The following is a 24,059-nucleotide window of genomic DNA, read 5'->3' as shown; positions in this document are numbered from 1 at the left end:
TATTAAGAACTATATAAATGTGACAAAATATTCCTGTCATTTGGCAAGGCTATCTCAGTTCTCCCTAACCCTTGAACTGACACTTAAATTTAAGAACACTGAGCAAATTAAAATGGCTGAACTGTTTTCTCTGGTGGAAAAGGAAAGGATTAGCTAATCTGAAGGTTTACTGCCATCACTCAGGCAGTCAAATGACTGTTTCCCTGGCTTCTAAGTGATTGAAGAGCACATAAAAAATAGACTGAATACCACATAAAAATGGACTCTATACCTATTTTTAAAATAGCTCTAGAAAAAAAAAAGGCCTTCATTTGACATTTTTATTATGATTTAAAGAAAAGGAAAACAGGATCTGGGTTTAAAAAAAAAAAAAGCCTCCATCAGGTACCTTAGAAAATACAACAGCCATGTGACATCTTCTTAAAACCACAATCTTTTCAATAATGGCTGTTACCATTGCAGAGTCGTGGGTCCTTACCAATTCCTGGGTGTCCTGCTGCAGTGGCAGAAATGCTGCTTCCAGAATAGCGATCTGGTCGGTACTAAGCTTCTGCCACAGCCCAATCAGCAGAATCACCAAATGGGTGGCACTTTTCAGCCTGGTGAATGACTGGAACAGACTGTCTTGGTTTTCCTCTACTGCATCTGCGAGAGCGATTACCTGCAGAAATGACAAACTTCAGTTAGGGATAATTTCACAATGCTTGAGCCCTCAACAAATTACATTTGGCACACTTGTGTTTTTCTTTAAAACAGCTTGATGAACTTTGTCTTCCACAAACACAAGCTATGTTGAGTAATAAAATAGTTATCATTCATCTGCTCACTTCCTTCTTTAAAAAAAAAAAATCCCTGATGTAATTCCAAATCCATATGGCCAGGGGATGAAAATATCCATGAAATCAGCTTAATGGGGACATTGTTCTGTGTCTGGTTCACCATCAATTGACCTTCTACAATATATGATAATATAAGTAACCTCTAATACAGTTGTTATAGTCTTTATTACTAGCTAGAGATGGATCAATTAAAAAATATCAAAATAACCACGTTTGCCGCATAATTTAAAGTAATGATTTCATTACATCCTTTTCAGAAAGTAATTATCTGCCTCTGATTATTACTCTTGATATGCTACATGGTGTTGAGATATCCAGTATTTCTTTATTATATCCAAAAGGTAGATAATGTTCAAACATTTGACCAATTGAGTAATGTCATTTTTAACACAAATGTCAGGCACTAGCCCACAGGGATCTGAAAGAAAAAAAAACGTTCAGGGTGTGTTAGCTTTACAATGCCAAATCTACTTAGGATAAAACTGGCAGGAGTAGAATTGGCTTTTTTTTTTTTTTTCATCCTCTTGAATAATCTTGTGGAAAAAAGAACTAAAGCAACAATTGAATAGAACATCCAAGACTGCCCATTGGTGTTTTATTTTAATGTCTCGGTGAATTTTGTGCTCATTAAAAGTAATGAACTGACTGGCCCAGAGGCTCAAGGCGTCTTACAGCCCCCAGAACAGGAATAGGAAAAGCTAGGGCAATGTGTGCTCCTTTCTGTCAGTCCCTGCCAGCTTGAGGGACTAGAGCTCAGATGACTTTCAGAACTCTAGTGCAGATGAGCCATTTGGTGATATTTCATGGCTTATTGAAACTCGCCCAAAAGGGCTTGTTAAAAAATCATCATTCAAACAAGTAAGAGTTTACAGCTGTGTGGTCTCCCAAATTCCATGCAGCAATGGGGGCTGTTGGGGGACAGTCCTCAGAGTGTCTGGGAGACACTGGAAAAGAGATGTAGGTTAGGAAAAGACAAAGTTGTCGAGGCAAGGTGTTTGCCTGACAATGCCAGGCAGACCATGATACTCTGGCATTTGGTTGAGGGCCTGCAAGAGTTATAAAAGACAATCACAACTCCCATTCAGCTCTCCAGGGAACGCTGGGAGTTTGGACCAAGGTCAGCATTGTAATAAAGTGCATTGCTTACTACGTACCTAGTACTGTGCTACTTTCTTTCCATAGGTGTTCAAAACAGTACATGATATCTTCTAGCCCATAAGGATCTTATAATTTTTTGGGCAGGAAACATAAATATCCAACCAATTAGTGGAAAGAAACATTACTGTAATAATGTCCTAATTGTGCAGAACAGAAAATAAGTGTAAAAGAAGTTCGCAAAGGGACAGATTACTATGGGCCAGAGTTAATATCCCTGGGGCCTCTTTTACTCAAATGAGGCTTGGAACTCATCCCTTCCCTATTACTTCAAGAAGTCTCCTCTAAGAGACAGAGGCCACACTTTCCATAAACCAAAACACCTGGAATCATCTGCTTCTTCCCCCAGCTTCACCATGATTACAACTGACTCCTGTTAAAGTCTACATTTATATTCTTTTTTTCCTGTGAGTGTTACCAATTAAGCCTCATTGTGGGAACCATCATATTATGACACAGATGCGTATTGTCAATAAGCCCAAATCATACAAAGATCAAGGTTATAAACACCTCCTGAGTGCCAGGTATATGCAAGAAGTTGCAGAAACCACTCTAGGGAATTCAATGGTGACAGATTTCATCTCTACCTTCAGAGAGCTAATAATGGAAAAAGGAAAATACGTCAGAGGCAAGTGGCGACACTGTAGGGAAGACCCTATGAACTGTAAAGGAAAAATGCCATTAATATTATGATTAGTAGGTTAATAATAATCCCTGTAATTAAGTGAGCACAGACTGCATGCCAAACATTCTGCTGTGCCATACAGGTACCAGTATCTTCAATCCCCACACCTCCACCTGGTTGGCATATCTCTATTTTACAGATGAGGCCTCTGAGGCTCAGCGGATGTAAGAAATTTGCCCCGTACTGTGCACAGGGATGTAAACTGTGCCTGTGCTTCGAACGGCTCCATGCTTGGTTTAATGCCCTGCTGCCTCTGTCTTTAAATTCTTAATAATTTTATTTTTGAAGTTGTGTTTTATACGTGAAGTCAATGATGGGGCAACAGAACATACACACGAGCAGGGGAGATACGTTCATTAACTCACAGCTAAATGCTCTTATATTTGCATTTAAAACTGGCATTGAACAATATAAGGATTGACGGTAACATTCATGCAAATAATCTTAATTTTTCTATACTTGGAATGACATTAAATAGAAAATAAAAACACCATGAGAAAGTGTGAAAGAGAGACTGCTGAAGAAAGGAAAAGGCTTTAGATTTTAGTGGCTATTTTAACAGCACTTTCTTCCTGACTTTTAACAAGGGCCCTGCATTTTCATTTTGCACTGGGAAGTGCAAATTAAGTGGGCAGCTTGACCATCACGTAGCAAGTGAGAGACCAGGAGTCGCACTTTGGAGTCTCTCAATCCAAAGCCTGCGTGCAACCTGAAGCACCTGCCAGGTTCAGAGAAAGGTTTAACTATTACTGAGTCTGGAGCACTTTACAAAGGAAAAGGTGGAGGAAGAAGCAACTTGGCCAGCTCCTACAGGCTCCAGAGAAAGGACAGGTTGTCCTGTTTTCAATTTTGTGTGCCAGCTGTTAAACACGACCATTACTTAAAACTTAAGTTACATAAACTTAAAGAAATTACACCAAAACAAAGGTGATAAATACTCAAAACTCATTACTTCTTAATTAGTTCACTATTATCTAGGCCCTTGAGGTCACTTATGCCTACTGTATCTGTACGTTGGAAACACTCTGCAATGGTGGGCTACTGCCCATTTCTTCCCAACTTCACCTTCACTGACCTCACGTTGGTAGCTTGAAATCAGCCATGGTGGAAGTATTTACCACATGAACATCAACAAATGTTACAGAGCCAGGTCTCCTCCCAAACTCCCACCTTCCCAGAGAACCAGTTGTCAAATATTTACCAGTGTGCCACTGAGAAGAGGTACCTAAAATTCATCCTCAAGAACAGATATTGGGTGAGGGGGCTTTAAAAGTACAGGAAACAACTTGAGCAAATTCATTAAAGCAAAAAAGTAGAAGCTGCTTGTTCAGGAAGGAGCAAATATTCCAGTTTGGGAAAAGCATTTGATGAGACAAAAAAAGGTCATCTGGGCAACTGCTGAAGAGGAAGCAGAATGTCAAGGTGGAGAGCGTGCATGTAACACTATAGGTACTGGGTGGCCACGGAGTACTCTGACTTGGGGCTGTCACCTGATGGAAGCTGCACTCAAAGCAGCTATCGGTCACAGTAAACATTTGGGCATTTGCTGGGACTTAAGTGAGGCTTTTATGCACGTTCCTCACTATCAAGGGAAAATTCTTACTAAGTGTAACAGCATGTCAGTTCGTGGACCCACCCAACTTGCTAAACACAGCTGTGGTAGAAGAATGACTTCTCAGTGAGACAGCAGCCCAAGCCACAGGATCTTTCCTAGGCAAGGCCCAAAATACATCAATCCGGGAGAAGCTTCATTTCTCTAAGTTTTGGTCTCGCTGGTTATATTTCTGTGCCATTGTGGAAAGTCTGCTATCCCCAAATGGTCACAGAAATTGGAAAGAAATGGGATAAACAATTCCTTATGTAAATTACCCCCAAGGAAAATCTTCCTGACCTACTGGCCAGCATGAAATACTAAACAGATCTCCATGTTCTCAATTTAGTTTTACACGTAACAGCCAAGTTTACTTTGTTCTCCATGAGAGCCAAATGAATTTAGCAGAATTAACATAGTAAAAAAGGCTGGAAAAACTAGACCCATCAAGATTTAGATCTGTCCCACCAAGGCCTAGAGGATCTTGCTGCTCACCTGGAAATGTGAAATGAGGCCAACCAGCTGCTAGGATTTGAATCTGAAGGAGTGTGACTTTTTAGTGCTTATCACTGGCTGTGCAAGATGTGTGTTCCCTGGTGTTCAACAGAACTAAAGAAAGGGAGGGGTTTAGGAAACAATAAATGCTAACGATTTCAGGCACAAATGTGTTGATAGTCTTTGTTTTGCTTTTTCAAATTGAAGGTTTCCAAATAAAATGGAGACCCCAAAGGACATCTATGTCCAACTGCCATATCAGTTGATGCCAAAGTAATGAGGCAGAGGCCCAGGGAGCTGCTTGCAGGAAAATGCTCAACTCATAAAGTGAGTGTGAAATTAATCCCAAATACTTCCAGCTGCCAAGATAGGCTCTAAAATTGGTTACAGGAAAGCAGCAGCAGCAACAGCAGAGTAGACATGAATCATGCTCTATGTGAACACAGACATGTCCAATTTCTTCACCTAAACTCACCATCGAATCTGCCTCCAAATCTCATGTGTGGCACACAGAACCCCATTACACTGCTGTTTAGCTGTCATTTACTGAGCCCTCTCTGTGGGCCAGGCACTGTGCTAGTGCTGTTATATTCAGATTATCACTTGGTCCTAATGACTACCCTCTGAGGAAAAATTGTTGATCCCTACAGCCCCCATTTCCAGATGAGGAAACAGAAGCTTAGGGCTCAGATGAGCTAAGTCCTGAACTACAGCAGAGAAGGGCCAGGATTCCAATCCTATCTCCTGATTGCCCATTGAGTGCTCCTTCTTCCACAATGGAACACAAATATATACAGTAGGCGCCTTAAAATAATTCAGTGGGTTTTCATCTTGATAAACAAAGATACTAAGGATAAACACTACTAATATATTACATTCATAACAGGCATAGGTGCTTTAGTGAGACTTCCACATTGTTGGAGATGAGGTCACCTCAAATTGAAATTTTCAGGTTGGTTTCTGACCAAAGTTACAGTAAAAGGAAATGAGTTCATAATTTGTAAAGGATTGGGGAGTTGTTTCTCAAAAAAATTGTATTGCGGGGGCGCCTGGGTAGCTCCATCAGTTGAGCATCTGACTCTTGATTTCGGCTCAGTATGTGGGATCAAGCCCCACATCAGGCTCTGAGAGAAAAGCGCAGAGTCTGCTTGGGATTCTCTCTCTCCCTCTCCCTCTGGCCCTCCCCTGCTTGCTCTCTATCTCTCCCAAAAGAAATAAACATTAAAACTAATTTTTAATTGCATTAGGTTCCATATAGCTCAAAATTATGAAGACTTTAGAAATTAGCTATTTCCTATGCCTGCTCCTTTAGTGAAGCTACTTTTGAAAAAGGATGATTCATTTATTTTCTACAAATCTCAGACTACAATGTTTTCAGTGGTCTAAGCAAGCTGATGTTATGTAATAATAATTGTCAACGTTTACTGAGGACTTTCTAGGAGTCAAGCACTGTGCTAATCTCCTTACAGCAATTAGCTCATTTTATTCTCAAAACAGTTCTATGAGATAGACACTATTATTGCCCACATTTAAAAATAAAGAGACAGAAATACAGAAAGGGTCAAGCAGTTAGTCAGTGACAGAACCAGAATTCATATCCAAGCCATCTGATCCAAGAATGTCACCAAGTAACAGTACCCGCATTAATTTCCTGCCCTCACATCAATGTAATCGTAGGCAAAATGTGGAACAAATTCTATCAGAAGCTCCCCAATGGGAGGTTTCAACTTTGCTGACCTTCAAATACTCCAAATGAATTGAGATGTATTTATTTTAATAAAAGTCCAGCATCGATGAATGAGTTAAGAAAATGGAGTGCTATGACATGGATGAGTTTGTACATCTCTGAGGGCTGAATGCAATAGGCCATGCAATGGACTGACCACCCTACCAAGCAGCTTTAAGTCAGTGATCAATTCACTTCCCTTATCTGGGCTCTAGTTTCATCACCTTTAAAATGCAGGGGTGGGAAACAGGATTAAGAACATCCAACATAGCTGTGTCAGATTTTAAAACTTAAATTCCTTTTGGATGATATGTTGTTTTGAATGATCCACACCATTTCCCCTCTGCACTCATCCTGTGTTTCTCATTTAATGTTTATTGATTTTGGAGTTTTTATCTATAAAATGGCAGTAAGAATATTTTCTTTGGCTAATTCATATCATTATGAGAATTAAATTAAAGAGGTAAAAAGATGCATAATACCAAGTGTTGGCAAAGACACAGAGAAATCAGAATACCTCAAACATTGAGAGTGGTAATGTAATCAGGTAGTCGCTTTGGAAACAGGTTGTCAGTTCCTCAGAAAGGTAGACACTGAGTTGCCAGGGGAGGCAGCAATGACAATTCTAGGTTTCTACCCCAGATTAAGGAAAATATATGTCCACTCAAAGACTTGTTCACAAATATTTATGTCAGCAATATTTATAATAGCCCCCAAAGGAAAAACTACTCAAAAGTCCATCAACTAAAGAATAAATTAAATGAGGCATATCAATATTACAGAATATTATTCAGCCATAAAAAGAAACAGAGTACTTACACATGCTACTACATGCATGAGCCTTAAAAACATTCTGCTAAGTTAAAGAAGCCAGTCACAAAGGACTGCATTTGTGTGATCCCATTTATATGAAATGTACAGAATCGGCAAATCTATAAACACTGTAAACAGACTAGTGGCTTCTTAGCGCAAGGGGTGGGTGTGGGATAGGAGGGAATGGAAAGTGACTGCTAATGGTTGCACAACCTTGTGGATACACTAAAAATCATTAAGTTGTACACCTTAATTGGGTGAATTGTTTACATATAAATTATATCTCAATAAAGCTGTTAAAAGTAATAAGTAAAAAGTACTGTGAAAGTATAATTCATGTAAGGGTGATAAATTAACACAAAGGCACCTTTATTTAAGAAACAACTTTGATATGTTAATGGCTATACCATATTGTATAACTTGGGCTTAGCAACATTCTGGATGATGCAATAATCAAATAACTTTAGAGTCAGGTAGATATGTGTGAATGCTGGTAACGCTACTTACTAGCTGTACAACCTTTGGCCAGCTCCTCTACCTTCCTCAGACTTGGTTTTCACCTATAAAATAATACTCGAGTAGTTAACATCCTTTCTATGCATTCCTAATTTGTTTGGCTCCTGGTTATTCTTTCTGAATACTCCATAGCTGAGGGTTCATTTCAGTGTAGTAATATCAGGCCAATTCTACTTTTTCTGTCAGGTTAACAGTGACAATGAAAAAAGGAAGCTCCTTCTCCAATACTTGAGGCACATTACTACTGCCACCTAAGGTGATGCAGGACAGCTGATTATGTTGCAATGTTTTCCGGCTCTCTCTGTGTGGTCACTCAATGGAACAATGCTCATTTGTAGCCACATTTAATCAAATTTCAAAGTAAAATGTCATGAGACCATGTATCGAATACATAATACAAGCCATGTAAGGTTACAAGTTTTGGATGACTTTTTTAGTCCTTTAGGAATTCTATTAAAATATATACACACGGGGCACCTGGGTGGCTCAGTCGGTTAAGCGTCTGACTCTTGATTTCAGCTCAGGTCATGATCTTGCAGTTTCATGAATTTAAGCCCTTCGTTGGGCTCTGCATTGGCAGCATGAAGCCTGTTTGGGACTCTCTCTCTCTCTCTCTCTGTACCTCCCCCACTTGCGCTGTCTCTGTCTCTCTCAAAATAAACACACAAACTTCAAAAAATAGTAATAATAATTTGTTTTTAAAAATACACACATACAAACATTCAACTTGGCTGCCATAATTTGCTCTCCAAGAATCCTCTGAGGCTTGTTAATCAGGGAGCTAGATGTTATTTTTCTTTTATACCTTATTCAAAATGTACAAAATTTGGTGTTTTAAATAAAAGGTTTGTAAAGTACACTATGGGAAGGAAGAGGGAAAACTCACACTCATTCCAGAAAATTCCAGCGTAAAAAAAGCAATAGATAAGTCCCCACCATGCCCTCAATTTTCTGCTACTCGGTACACAGTGGGTATCCCAGAAATGCTGCCTGAATTAATGAAACTCAAAGTCAGTCCACCTAAAACTCCGGCATAACTAAACTGTTTCTTATATCCCAGACACAATCAAGCATTGTCAGGTTCCCAATGTGAATGGAACCCAAGAGATGTCATATGGAAACAACAGATCTACCTCAATATATCTGTCATCTACTTACCAGAAAAAGGGGGGGGGGCGCACCTGGGTGGCTCAGTCGGTTAAGCGTCCGACTTCAGCTCGGTCATGATCTCACAGCTCGTGAGTTCGAGGCCCGTGTCGGGTTTTGTGCTGACAGCTCGGAGCCTGCAGCCTGCTTCTGATTCTGACCCCCTCACATTCTATCTCCGTCTCTCTCAAAAATGAATAAACATTAAAAAAATTTGTTTAAAACAACAACAACAAAAAATCTTTCCAATTCACCTTTAGCCACAGCTGCCTAACACAAGGATACAGACAGCTCTAATGACTGCTGAAATGAATGTTTTGTTCACATGGCTGCCCTTTGGTTAGAAAGATACACTTTCAAAGCTGTAATCATCAAGACAGTATGGTACTGGCACAAGAATAGACACTTAGATCAAGGGAACAGAATAGAGAACCCAGAAATGGACCCACAAATGTATAGCCAACTAATCTTTGACAAAGCAGCAAAGAATATCCAATGGAACAAAGATAGTCTCTTCAGCAAGTGGTGCTGGGAAAACTGGACAGTGACATGCAGAAGAATCAACCTGGACCACTTTCTTACACCATACACAAAAATAAACTCAAAATGGATGAAAGACCTAAATGTAAGGCAGGAAGCCATCAAAAACCTCAAGGAGAAAGCAGGCAAAAACCTCTTTGATCTTGGCCGCAGCAACTTCTGACTCAACACTTGTCTCCGGAGGCAAGGGAAACAAAAGCAAAAATGAACTACTGGGACCTCATGAAAATAAAAAGCTTCTGCACAGCGAAGGAATCAGCAAAATTAAAAGGCAACCAACGGGGGCACCTGGGTGGCTCAGTCGGTTAAATGTCCGACTTCGGCTCAGGTCATGATCTCGCATTTTGTGAGTTCGAGCCCCACATCAGGTTCTGTGCTGATAACTTGGAGCCTGGAGCCTGCTTCAGATTCTGTGTCTCACTCTCTCTCTGCCCCTCCCCTGCTCATGCTCTCTCTCTGTCTCTCAAAAATAAACAAATATTCAAAAAAAAATTTTTTACGGCTACCGACGGAATGGGAGAAGATATTTGCAAAACGACATGTCAGAGAAAGGGTTAGTATACAAAATCTATAAAGAACTTATCCAACTCAACACCCAAAAAACAAATAACCCAGTGAAGAAATGGGCAAAAGACATGAATAGACACTTTTCCAAAGAAGACATCCAAATGGCCAACCGACACATGAAAAAATACTCAACATCACTCATCATCAGGGAAATATAAATCAAAACCACCATGAGATACCACCTCACACCTGTCAGAATGGCTAACATTAACAACTCAGACAACAACAAATGTTGGCAAGGATACAGATGTTGGCAAGGATACTTTTGCACTGTTGGTGGGAATGCAAGCTGGTGCAGCCACTCTGGAAAGCAGTATGGAGGCTCTTCAAAAAACTAAAAATAGAACTACCCTACGACCCAGCAAATGCACTACCAAGCATTTATCCAAGCGATACAAGTGTGCTGTTTCGAAGGGACACATGCACCCCCATGTTTATAGCAGCACTATCAACAATAGCCAAAGTATGAAAAGAGCCCAAATGTCCATCGATGGATGAATGGATAAAGAAGATGTGGTGTATATATACAATGGAGTATTACTCGGCAGTCAAAAAGAATGAAATCTTGCCATTCTCAACTATGTGGATGGAACTAGAGGGTATTATGCTAAGCAAAATTAGAGAAAGACAAATATCATATGACTTCACTCGTATGAGGACTTTGAGACAAAATAGATGAACATAAGGGAAGGGAAACAAAAATAATATAAAAACAGGGAGAGGGACAAAACAGAAGACACTCATAAATATGGAGAACAAACTGAGGGTTACTGGAGGGGTTGTGGGAGCGGGGATGGGCTAAATGGGTAAGGGGCACTAAGGAATCTACTCCTGAAATCATTGTTGCACTATATGCTAACTAATTTGGATGTAAATTTAAAAAACTAAATCCAAAAAAAAAGAAAGAAAGAAAGAAAGATACACTTTCAGTCTAGGGGAGATTTGGAAGCAGGCAAGAAAAAGGGCATGCTTCCCACTCAACGATATTATTGGCGATGGTGTTTGCTACAGACTGGGAAAGCCCCTGCAATAAGGAAGAAGAAAAAGTTTACCATGTCTAAACTTTTACTTTGGCTGAAAAGATCTAATTTGTATCCTAAAGAATTGTTCTTTTAACAGAAACAATGAAATAAGGTTCAAAATGAAAAGAGAAATGGTGGGATGATTTGAACACCAGATAAGCACATAAGAAGTGTTTCATTATCTATGTGCTGAACCTTTAGCTAGATAAAAGAGAACCCTGGGATTTTAACTGGAAGGCATAGGAAGATTCCAATTCTAAACTACTTTTGCTACTATGTTATTTTGTACAAATAGAATAGGGGACTAGATTACATTCTATTGCACCTCTCACAGAGTAAAATCTTAAGATTCCCCTATAACGAGCATTTAGCTGAAATTCCTAAACCAAACCCAGGATTAGAATACATTTTTAACCATGCTATCATTTGGGTAGCTATTAAAATAACAGGGAAAATGTACCCTTTAGTAAAATATTTCAGTCACACATGATTTGTCTTCATAAAAAGAGACCTGCTAATTGGCCAAATCACCTGATGCTTTGGAACACTAAGGTATGATCGCTGTGACTCTTAGAAGTCATGATGGTTTTACTGGTCTAGGATTATAATTTTCCTTGACACCAATCCACACTTGCCAAATGCCTTGAGAATTCATTTAAAACTTCTTTTACAAAAACAAATTATTCCTGAGAAATTTCCTTATACTATGTACTATAGGACCCTTTTTTTCTTCTTTTTTAATGTTCTGCCCAGAAGAATATGAAAGGTAGGCAGTGCTGGAATATAGACTTTGGCTGGGACTTTTAAAACATATACCACTGATACATAAAAATATTAAATGAGAAAGACAATAAATCATTTGCAAGTGACATAGAGACAAATTTTGCTATTTCTGCAAAGTTTATTCACAAAATAGACATGTAACTTAATCACCTAAAAGGAAACTAACTCCAATGCTTGGCTAATATAATGTTAAAAATACAACTGATCTAAACCTGATTACTATTTTTACCTTCCCCCTACCCTCCACTCCCCTGCTGACCAAATTTTTACCCCTTTCCATAAAATGAACTACTTAAAGCCAAGTAAAACCCCAATTTAAAAAATAATAATTAATGAAATCAAGTTGTTAAAAAAAAAGAATGAACATTCCCTGGACCATGGTTACTCATTGAACAGATCGCTGTTAAAGCTGGAATCTATGGTTGGCAAAGTCAGAGCTCGTTTTACAAACCCTGGAGAATGCCACAGTTATCACTGTCCAAAAACAACATCCAAGAGGTCCGATGTGAATAGTTCCTAAGTTTAGAATATTTCAGACCACATTCCTACAGGCAGACATGTCAGTAATTATGTAGCCACCCACACAGCCTTGAGTGCCATCTCCAATGAAGGCAAATGACGGATAGTTTGGTAGCTGGTTGGTTATCCTAAGAGCATTCCTTTAGTAAGGCCGTTAACACGAAGACACATTATTACATGTGATCAATTAAGGCATGTTGATAATCCACCCAAAAAGGCAAAAATAGAAACTGGAGACCCCAACAGTGTTGACGATGCTGTTGACCATTTCCTTCATTCCAGAGTTTAAGAGGTGAATGTGGCATTTTCCCAATAAAGTGAAATCGTTTTCTCTTTCTATGAATCTTCTTTTAAAACATTTTTAAAGGCCATTTCTCTCGAACACCTGTGGTTTATATTTATTTTTGCTTTCTTAGATAAAATACATAGTTATACCACTACTATCTGGCAGTACTTAGGCAAGACATTTATAAGGCTGCATGCAACCATATAAGCCATAGCTCAGACCACATGGAAATAGTAACAAAAGGCAATGAGTGGAGCTTCCTGGTTTCACATGGAATGAAACAGACCATAGGTTGTTGGGACATTACAATTGGAAGTGGCCTTGCTGAAGATATGTGGTGCCTCATTTCTTCTGTGCTATAAACTCCTCTAGGCCAAAGACATTTAATGTACGTTTATTACAGTGAAGTAAATTAAAAACCCTGATAACTCAGCAGCACAAGAGTGTCTATTAAGATAGTAATTTATAGGAGCACTGCCTGGGCAATGGAAATCCATTCCTACAATCCAGTGAATAAGACTAAGGCCTACCATTTTTAAAAAGTTTCTATAGGCTATGTTATTTATTTAGGTCTACCATAGATAGTAAGTAACTAGTTTCTAAATTCATACTTTCCACAAGTATTACATTACAATGAATTAGTAAATTCAAGTCTTTACCATTAAGTTATGTCATGAATGTTATAAAGCCTGTAATTTAGCTTTAAAATAAATCATCATAGACAAGATAATATGATGTAATAAGCAGATAAGTCAGTTTAAGCTACACTCCATAGCAGTATCTCAACATCCTCATTAATGACATTTGGATCCAAATCTTTGTTGTGGGAACTTTTCCTGCATTGTTGAAAGTCTAGCAGCACTCTGAACTGTATAAACTATCTGTGGATGTATAAACACACCCTCCCCTCAGCTATGGCAACCAAAAATGCCTTGAGATACTGCCAAATATCTCCTTAGGGGAAAAATCATCCTAATGGAGAAACACTGCTCTAGATACTGAGTTTGGGCTCAAAACAGCTATCCATCTATAATTGCAAGCAAAGCTCACATGTCAGAAGGGGCTACACTAGCACTTGGGCTATTGGTGTCTCCAGCAATACCAAAGACTTTGTAATTACTATAATGAATTTCAGAAATAGGTTTTGATTGGGGAGATCAAAGGTTTGAAAATCAGCATTATGGGTGTTAGAAAGAGATTCACTGTATCAAACAGTATTGAAATTGTTTGCTATTAACAGTATCAAATACATGAACTGGCTGAATATTTTTGTATTCATACTCTCCTTTGAAAAGTGTATAAGAAGCCAGGAAGGCACTGAGGGGGTATAGTCCAAGGCTTGAGTCTAAATGATCCTGTGTCTTGCCATTGGGACAGATTTCTAGCTATCTGATGCCCATTATGAGGGTAAGTGTATTCTGTCTTGAATTATTGTCTTACCTTTCTAGAAAGGTTGTATTCTAGTGCCTAAAAGATGGAGTTTGAACCTTCACCCAGCCTACAGTAGGCTGTATGAATTGTTCCATACTTATATATGTTTATATAAAAAATTTTTAAGTTTATTTATTTATTTTGAGAGAGAAAGAGCATGAGTGGGGTAGGGGCAGAGGGAGACAGGGAAAGACAATCTCAAGCACTCAGTGCTCTCAGCACAGAGCATCTCAGCACAGAGCCTGATGTGGGGCTTGAGCTCACAAACTGTGATATCGTGACCTGAGCTGAAATCAAGAGTCGGATACTTAACCGACTGAGCCACCCATGTGCCCCATAAACGTTTATTTAATAAATGTCTTTGTGTATGGCAAAATTTAACTGAAGACTTACTTCCATTATAGCCAAGGAGAATGGTTACAGGAAAACAGTTCATTCTTATCCCCTTCAAGCTTTTTGATGTGTATCATTACTTATGAAAAGAATTGAAGATTGCCCATGACCAAATTGGCAAAAGTAGTGTGCAATGTCAAGTTAATGCTAAGTGATGGGGATAAATGTGATTTAAGAGCTGCCTGCAAAGAACCAACAACAAGGAAAACAAATATATTAATAAAAACAACAACTGCTGCTTACTGTGTACCCACTATGTGCCAGGCACAGTCCTGAGAAATCAATGTTTATTATTCCTAAAACTTTCAACAACAATTTAGATAATTATTATTTTTGACTTATGAAGAAAACAAGGTTCAGAGAAGTTAAGCAACTTGTTCAAAATCACACAGCAGTGCCCAAATTCAAACCAGGTCTATCTAAAACCTCCAAGGCCCAAGCATTTCCCAACCTGTCATACTGTATCTTTAGATACGCACATACACACACACATACACACACACACGCACACACACATGCTAGATGATAAGTGTTATACAAGACTGTTGGGTTGAGTTAATATAAGAAAAATCTATAAACAAGCCTTCACCACCAACCTGACTTCTTGAGGATGAAGGCCCACAGACTCTTTTGTCCTTATCTTCTTTTTTTTTATGTTATTTTGAGAGAGGGAGAATGCAAGCAGAGGAGTGCTGGAGAGAGAGTGAGAGGGAGAGAATCTCAAGCAGGCCCCAGGCTGTCAGTGCAGAGCCTGATGTGGGGCACAAACTCACAAACCCGTGAATCATGACCTGAGCCGAAACCAAGAGTCAGATGCTTAAATGGACTGAGCCACCCAGGTGCACCCCATTTGTCCTTCTTTTAAATAAATCCACATTTGACTAGTTGAATGTCTTTGGTTCAGAAAAGCACATACAATCCTGAACATCACTCCTATTATCTTCCATCTGTCTCTGTTACCTGACTGGCCCTGTAGTCATTTGGGTTTATAACCCCTGCAATAATCACAAACTCTGCAAACATGAAACAACCACAATAAGTATGGAAGAGCAGAAATCATCTACATCACAAATGATTAAATCTGAATCTGGGCTCTGGTCCTGTCCCACCACTCACTGGAGTCTGATGCTATGAGAGTCCCTTAATCTCTTTAAACTTTAGTTTTCTCCTCCATAAAAGAGAGGTATTTGCTGTGGAGCTCAAATGAGATGCAGCATATGTGTTTGTCATGACACCTAGCACACAATAAATCACTCAAGAGAGCTTAACACTATTACTAATTTAGTTTTTGTAACCTAGCTAAATGCCCAGCCAAATTTTTTTAATAAAATAAAACAAAAAACTATTACATTGAATAGCAACCCTTCTCTTTGCCTTTTCATCTCTAGTTTACACAGTCCCATTAATTTCAGCATCTCTTCATGGGACTGTTTTGTCACACAAGTTATATACATTATTTACCAACATGTATAGCATAATTTCCATACCCTACACTCTCAAAGCACCTGTATGTCCCCTTCCATTACATCCATCACATTCAGAATTACTTGTTTGATAATTTTAAGCTATGTGAAGGCAGAAATTGTGTTTTGTCTGGTTTTTTTTTTTTAAGTAGGCTCCACACCCAGCATGGAGCCCAGTGCCGGGCTTGAGCTCAAGACCCTGAGATCAAGACCTGAGCTGAGATCAAGAGTCACACACGTGACTGATGGAGCCACCCAGGCACCCGTGTGTTTTGTGTTACTACTGTGTTCCTGGTACATAGTACAAGGTCTAACACATAGCAGGGATCAACAAATATCTCTCCAAGTGAACAGAAATAAATGCCATCTGTTATGTCTTGGAAAAGTACCATACTGGCTTAACACTACTATCTGAAGTACAGCTAATACCTAGCATAGCAGTTGTGATGCCCAGCAAATAGCATGTTTCCTTAATTCCATAATGCACTTTGCTTGTTAGGTGCCCTCATATGTACACATTCTAATGATTTTCAAATCATAATGTGTCTTATCTCGGTGTTCATTTAATGTGCTAATTTTACTTTTTATCTTCAAAGGTAATAACATCAATAATGTACCTTAAAATTAACATCTTACAATCTATTAAATATGTTTTTGTTTGGTATTTTGTTTGGAATTATACCTCCCAATGCCAAGGTTCCCAGAGAATCTTGAGGTTCTGGGAATCCAGTTCCCAGAGAATAACTGTTCCAATGGCATTTCCTAGCTGCCCTGTAGGGCACTGTCTCTTCTTCTTTTTTTTCTTTTTAAAGTTTTTCTTTAAATTCCAGTTAACATACTGTATAATACTGGTTTCAGGTGTACAATATAGAGATTCAACCCTTCCATACAATACCTGGTGCTCATAGAACTGTACTCCTTAATCCCAATCACCTATCTAACCTATCCCCCCACCTACCTCCCTCTGGTAACCATCAGTTGGTTCTTTATGGTTGAGTCATGGTTTCTCTCTCTCTCTCTCTCTCTCTCTCTCTCTCTCTCTCTCTCTCTCTCTCTCCCTCTCTCTCTCCCTCCCCTTTTTTCCCTTTGCTTATTTGTTTTGCTTCTCAAATTCCATATATGAGTGAAATCATATGATATTTGTCTTTCTCTGACTTATTTCAGCTTAGCATAATACTTTCTAGCCCCATCCATCCATGTCATTGTAAATGCAAGATTTCATTCCTTTTATTGGTGAATAATATTCTGGTGTGTGTGTGTGTGTGTGTGTGTGTGTGTGTGTGTGCATGCACGTGTGTGTACATCTTTATTCATTTATCAGCTGACGGACAGTTGGGCCATTTTCATAAAGCCCCCCCCCCAGATCCTCCTCTACATTCTCAGTGGAACCTAGTATAGGCCAAGCCTGAGTTCTTTCTTATGATCTCCATAACAAACTTTTTCACTCCAGCTTTCATGAAACTGAAGCCCATCTGAAAGGTTTAAAAGACTAACTGTCCACAAGCATGCAGCCAGATTCAAACCCAAACCTGTCTGGTTGCAAAGCCCGTGTTCCTCCTGTTGCTGCAGAATGGAGGTAGAAAATTCACTTCTGCAAATTTTTCACTAGTTTTTAAAAAATTAATTCTGATTTATTATTATTTCAATGAAAAAAGTCCATTTTGGGAAGGTAATAAAGTACATTTCTTTTCAATAGAGGCTAAGGTTGATTTACCCTAACAAACATTTGTAAGATAGTGACTTTTTTACACTTACCAAAGTAATTTTTAATGACTGTTTTCAAAGTGATCTTGAACTACAAAACTAGCCAAAAGGTAGTAAATATCTATGTACATTTCTAATACAGACTAGAATTACATAAAAAGGAAAAGAATCCACAATCGTTTCAGCCCTGGCATTACTATCCTAATTTAAAGTTTCTCTGTGAAAAAATACAAATAAAAACAAAAACAAAACAGGCAGAAAGACAAAAGAAAAAATAAATTTTTACTTTGAAACAAAAAAAAAAGTCTACAAGCACAAGTAAATGTGGTATATATTAAAATGAGATCTTTTCCTGAAATGTCCAAGTTTGGATTTGATAGGATGAGAGGTGCCTCTGAACCCAACACCTATCATTTCTTCCTTCTAAGTAGCTGAAATAGACTATATGGGAAGATCGTATCTAACAAGAGAGGTATGAGTTACAAACCAGTTTTAAAAATAACTCACTTTCTAATTTACTTAAATCAAATAGGTGCCACAGTTTAAATCAGAATCCTCCAATAGAGTCCATTTACCAGAAATCTGAATCCATTTTCAGAGAAGAACTTTTCAAAAAGATTACCATCACAGCAGTAACTGATTCACACAGCGACTTTTTGTTTAAATTCTTGGTATTAATATCCAAAAATGTGATAACGAGCTGAATTTGGATAAAATAACAGGTATCACACCAACCATCCAGAGAAGAGATTTTAAATCTGGGGATAGAATGCCATGTTGGCACCTGAGGCACACATGAGTGATGGGAAAGATTACAGTTTAGCTTGTGAACCCTCAGGAAGCAGTTCTTTGTTTCAGCTCTCCAGAGTTTTACCCTGCAGCCATCATTTTAATTCTCCTAAAAGCACCTTAGAAAAGCAGGGTTTAGCAATCCTTAGAAAAAAATATGGTTTGATGATTAAAAAATAATATTATGAAAGATTATACACATTATTAGAAGACTGCTCACCACAAGAGTTCCAGGAGTCAGAAATCCATTCTGGCAGAAGAAAGGGGAAACATAAATGTTGCATGAAAAGAAACTGATAAGTGACCCTGGGTGGCTCACCGATTAAGTGGCGGACTTAGCTCAGGTCATGATCTCACAGTTCCTGGGTTCAAGCCCCAAGTCGGGTTCTGTGCTGACAGCTCAGAGCCTGGAGCTGCTTCGGATTCTGTGTCTCCCTCTCTCTCTGCGCTTCCCCCACTTGCACTCTGTCTCCCTCTCCCTCAAAAATTAACATTAAAAAAAGAAAGAAAGAAACGGATAGGGAGGGCATAGGTATAGTTGGCTGGAGGAAGGAGGAGATTTTGAGGCTGGTAGCAGTCTCTCCATAAAATGAGATCATAATCAGCTTTATTTTGATTTTCTATTTTCTTGGAAACTTAGTCACAGTTTTATGATCTATATAGGTGATTTCATGTATAGTTTATAGTCTACCTACCACATCTCTGACACTGATGATTATTTTCCCTGTAATCACCAGGCTGTGATACTGGGACATCAAGTTGAGATGTGATATTAAAAAGGACAGGGGCAAGTGAAAGGAGAGCCCTGGCCTCTATCTAACCCTTCTCAGGTTGGACATAAGGTGTTTGTTCCCTAATGGTTGAGAAAAACACAATTTATAAAGGACAAAGACCCAGTCACATCAACTGGCCATTCTGGCCAGAGTTACTAGGAAAAGGGAAACCAAAGTGTGATCATGGGATGAAAGGGAAAAAGAAATGGCCCAGACCACTTCTTCCAGCAGCAAAAATCTGCATAAAGATTGGTTAGTGTGCTACAAAGAACACAGGCCTTCAACTTAATAATTTGGTTCCCAGTTTTCCTGTTTCTCCAAATATTCTTAACTAATATACTCCAAACTGAGACCTATTATTCAACTACTTTATAAGGAAAGAATATAAAATCAGTACCTTATCTAGGAAAAAATAGCATCTAGAACAAATCACTGTTTAAGACATGAGGATACCAATGAATTACAATGAATCTTTGGCATATGTCCTTAAAGAGTAAAGATTCTCCAGATTATACAGAGGTAGAGGAGACATTTAATAAGATAAAAGGATTTTCAATATAAAACCATTTTATAGAAATAATTTTTGCCTTCTGTAACACTGGTATTGGCTTTCAATTTCTAAAATCAAACATGTCAATGACTTGAGACATGCACATGATGAAGACATACTCAACTTGTTCACTGGTTAGGACAATGAAGCATGTTTTCTTGGCTGGTAAGAGCACCAGTGAGTATCAGCTCTGGTCTCAAGCAGCTAAGGAGATTTAGAAGGAAAAAAAAAAGCTTCCCTGGAGAATTCAGCTTTCCACCTAACTGGCTACCAGGGTCACCTCTGAACAGGCAACTGCTCTGTTGCAGAAACAGAAGTTAGTTGTTGGGATGAGCACTGGGTATTGTATGGAAACCAGTTTGACAATAAATTATATAGAAAACAAAAAAAGAATACTTAAAAGATTTCCTGATTTGGAGTAAAAAAAAAACCAACAGAAGTTAGTGAGATTTTTTTCAGCGTCTATAAAAACAACAATGACAACAACAAGACACCTTCTGATTTGGGTTAGGGAAAAGAGCAGGATCTTGGCTTTGTTCCCCAAACCTCACAAATGTGAAACAAACCTACACCTTAAAATCAACACATTTAAAAGTTAGTCAAGGATATCCTGAATATGTGGAAATATGAAATGATACAGTATTGAAGAAATCTGTTCACTTTAAAGAATAAATCTTAACAGAATCATTTCTATGTTCAGCAACTCCCTACATACACAAAACCAGAATCTGATTTAAACAAATTTCATTTCTTGATAGCTTTTTCTCAGAAGCACAGGGATGCAGCCATAGAGGAGACACTCTGCTGGCTCCCTAATTTCCAGCACTTCTTTCCCCATGGGTTCTCAGTGGGATTGCTCCTGACCCACACAATCATGAGGAGACCCATGTACAGCCCAATTGAATAATATGCATTTGTTCCCGATTGTAAGCTTAAAAACAAGTTAGCCGAGATAATTTAGATTCAGAGAAAAAACGGCTCCAGATTCAACTTTGGCAGGGAGTCCTGAGCTAAAAAATTATGTCCCTGAATTTTGTAGAGGACAGAAACCATTGTGGTTGTTCCCCTACAGAGCTCCCCCATCCCTGAAAGAACACAAAAAAGATAAATTTTCAAAGTTAGGAAATCAGGCTTCAGCTCACCATTGTGTGATCATTAGAATTACACCCAGCTACTCATGAGTCATCAGGCACTGGATTCAATCAGTGAATGAATTCATCTTTTTTCCAGTGGCTATCTCCACTGCAGCAAAGAACTGGCAAGAATGAACAATTGGGGTAAAGTGAGCCAGTGACCTTCTTAAGGTTCACACCTAATCAACTATTTGATTTCAGATCTGAAGGTACCAACTAATTTGACTGTATCTTCCCACTCTTATCAAGGCTGATTATTACCTGCATCCCACCATGTCCACATTAGAATGTGACCCAGAAGAAAAATTCCTCTCAGTAATAGAGAAGTCAATCTGATATTGAAAATCCAAACAGCAGCAAATAAGCAAACAAAAAATTAAAACAAGAAAAAGAAATGTCCACAGTTTCTTCAAGATATTAAGAATCTTTTTTTTAAGTTTACTTATTTTGAGAGAGAGAGAGACACGGAACATGCGAACACCCAGGAAAGCAGGGGTGGGGCAGATAGAAAGAGAGAGAGAGGGAGAATCCCACTCTCAGAGTGCAGAGCCCAGTATGGGGCTCGTACTCAAAACCAAGGGATCATGACCTGAGCCAAAATCAAGAGTCAGATGCTTAACCAACTGAGCCACGAAGGCACACTTAAAACATTAAGCATCCTTTAAAAATGGCTGTGATTCCAAGTTTGTACTGACTAGAGAGAACTCAAATCTGTGGCCCATGTCTGACAATGTAGGAATATTTTATATATATTTTCATCCAGACTGCTTGAGACATATAGAGAAATCTAATTTGATTTAACCTACTTTTTTTCCCCCCCAATATTCCTGGGTACTACTGGGCTGCCTCTTCTAATGAACAAGTGCAACTTCTTGCTAAATTTGATTTAAGTGATTCATCCTGGCTGAGCACAATCAAAACAGTCTCAGTTCAGTTCAAATAGTATCAGTAATATTTAGGTCTCCTTACAAGGCCTTTTTTTCCATATTACCTTAATACTAATGTCAAGTACTTGTTGATCATTTGCTATGTGCCTGATACTATTCCTCAAAAAGATGATTCTTGTATTTAAAAGCTTAAATGTAACACTCTGTAAAAGTTTGAGATCAAACTAACATCTATTAAACCAGGATACTACATTCAGTGGTAAACTTCAAAATATTTCCTGTAATTGATCTTGATGAGTTTAATAAATGAAGGCTGGAGTTGTTAAAAAAGATTCCTTGGAGGTTGAAGATCTTAAATTAGTTCTGTTGAAGAAGATTAGAGGTGATTCCAAGCAAGGTCTGTATGCCAGTGAAGGCAAAGACGTAAGACTCTGTTTTTGTGGGCTAATGACATCATGTTTTCATAAAGCAATGAAGAAAGCCATGTGGAAAAAAAGGCAATGCTTCATTTTCTGTCTCCATCTCTCTCTCTCTCTCTGCCCCTCCCCTGCTCGCACACTGTCTCTCTCTCTCTCAAATATAAATAAACATTTAAAAAAATATTAAGGCAAAAGTTATAGAGTAGAAAGTTCTGGAAAATCAATTATGTGAGGACATAACAAATCAAAAAAAGATTTGAGCTTGGTGATTAGAGTGTCCAAAAAGAGTGCCCAGTATTTCCATCTTGGTCGAGGTCGATATTGAAACTAACAACTTCTCTTTATGGAGTACAAAGATTTTTTGTTGAAGGTCAAGAACCAGATTATTTCAAGATAGGCTATCAATTATCAAATATTTCAGTCTGTGTTTAAGCTATTTCCCAGAAGAAAATACAGGTGTTTATTCTTCATGTAGAATTCATGATTTACTCAAGATACGAGATTAAAATGTAAAACTGTCCCTTTTCTTGATTTCTATCTAGAATCTTGCTTACTAATCCACCTTTAGAATGGAGATAAATAACACAATTTTATCTAAGGGAAATGAATAAATCCCATTCCAGAACAGCCCAGAAACAGAAATGGTAAAGTGTGTATGGCCCAAACAACAAAAGGGTATTATCCTCTGAAAGCCATTGAAGCACTAATGCTTTGAATCCCAACATTTCTGCTGAAGTCTATAGAACCTGGAAAGATAAAGGTTTAATACCATATAATTTCAACTAAACTGGAAATAGTGTGGTTTCTAACATAGTTTCAACAGACAAATTTAAGGCTGACTAACTCTTAAATTGAAAGAAACATATTCTACAATTAGTAATTAGGAGAGGGAAAAGACCAGTATAATTAGAAGCTCTAAAACCTACTACTAAACATAATGTTATTTCCAGGATATTTTTGTCTCAATTATACAATTGTGTTTTCTATTTTCAGCTACCCTTCATGGCATCTCACCTATGTTATCAGTTAAACTTAAAAAATAGGCCACCACAGCTTTTAGAAATAGAGCCCCTCTCCTTTTTTTAAAATCTGGATTGAAAAAGAAAAGAGAGTTACAACCAAAAGACCAATCACAATGGTTTACATGAGTATCAGTGACGGACTTTTTTCTTCCCAACCAAGGCAACATGGTAGTCAACCAACAGGGAAACCCTCTCCTTTCCACTTAGTAAGCACCTCAGCATAACCAGAAATTCCTCTATTTCCCAAACTCTTACTTCCTCAGTCTCTAAAATGAGTACAAACCATACTTGTCCATTTTCTTCAGGAATATATGAGAATTGAGAAGACAGTTGGTTTTTTCAAGACTGTTGAATTCTGAGATACAAAAATCACAATTTAGCCACCAGCCTCTTGCTTATACTCTAATTTCTGCTTTACTTGAATTCACTCACAGCTACTCTTCCAGCTGCCGCTTCATGAATTTACATAATAGCTCAGGATATTGACATTAATAAGCCAATGTTCAAATGAAAAGTGTCCCAATTCACAGGATGCACATCCCTCCCAAGTTTGCTATTAGTGATGCTAACTGCCTCAAAACCTCAACATCGTATTTAACTCACAATCCTTCCTTTATTCACTTAAATATGGAGAAAAACCCCACGTACTTTCAGTTCCACCTTCAAAGTATCTCCCTATATTTATTTCCTACTCTCCACTCCTTCTCAAATCACCTCTAATTCACTGAAGCAGACTTCATCTAACCTGACAAAGAGGAGAAAAGATCACTCAAACTATGCTAGAGACAGCACTTATTAATATTTCAGGAAAT

General features: G+C 38.3%; 1 protein-coding gene across 7 annotated transcripts in view; it reads right to left on the bottom strand.

The window, feature by feature from the left end:
• The window catches only part of BBS9 (Bardet-Biedl syndrome 9), a 448,656-nt gene that overhangs the window by 88,969 nt on the left and 335,628 nt on the right, over positions 1 to 24,059 (bottom strand). For all 7 annotated transcript variants that reach the window (XM_043589232.1, XM_043589229.1, XM_043589227.1 and 4 more), the window contains one exon: positions 479 to 661. In XM_043589232.1, the coding sequence (XP_043445167.1) occupies positions 479 to 661 (183 nt within the window). The remainder of the gene's footprint in view (positions 1 to 478; positions 662 to 24,059) is intronic.

Source organism: Prionailurus bengalensis, chromosome A2, assembly GCF_016509475.1.
Source record: "Prionailurus bengalensis isolate Pbe53 chromosome A2, Fcat_Pben_1.1_paternal_pri, whole genome shotgun sequence".
NCBI lineage: Eukaryota > Metazoa > Chordata > Mammalia > Carnivora > Felidae > Prionailurus > Prionailurus bengalensis.
The sequence above is the reverse complement of the archived record's forward strand: the minus strand, read 5'-3'. Positions and strand labels throughout refer to the sequence as shown.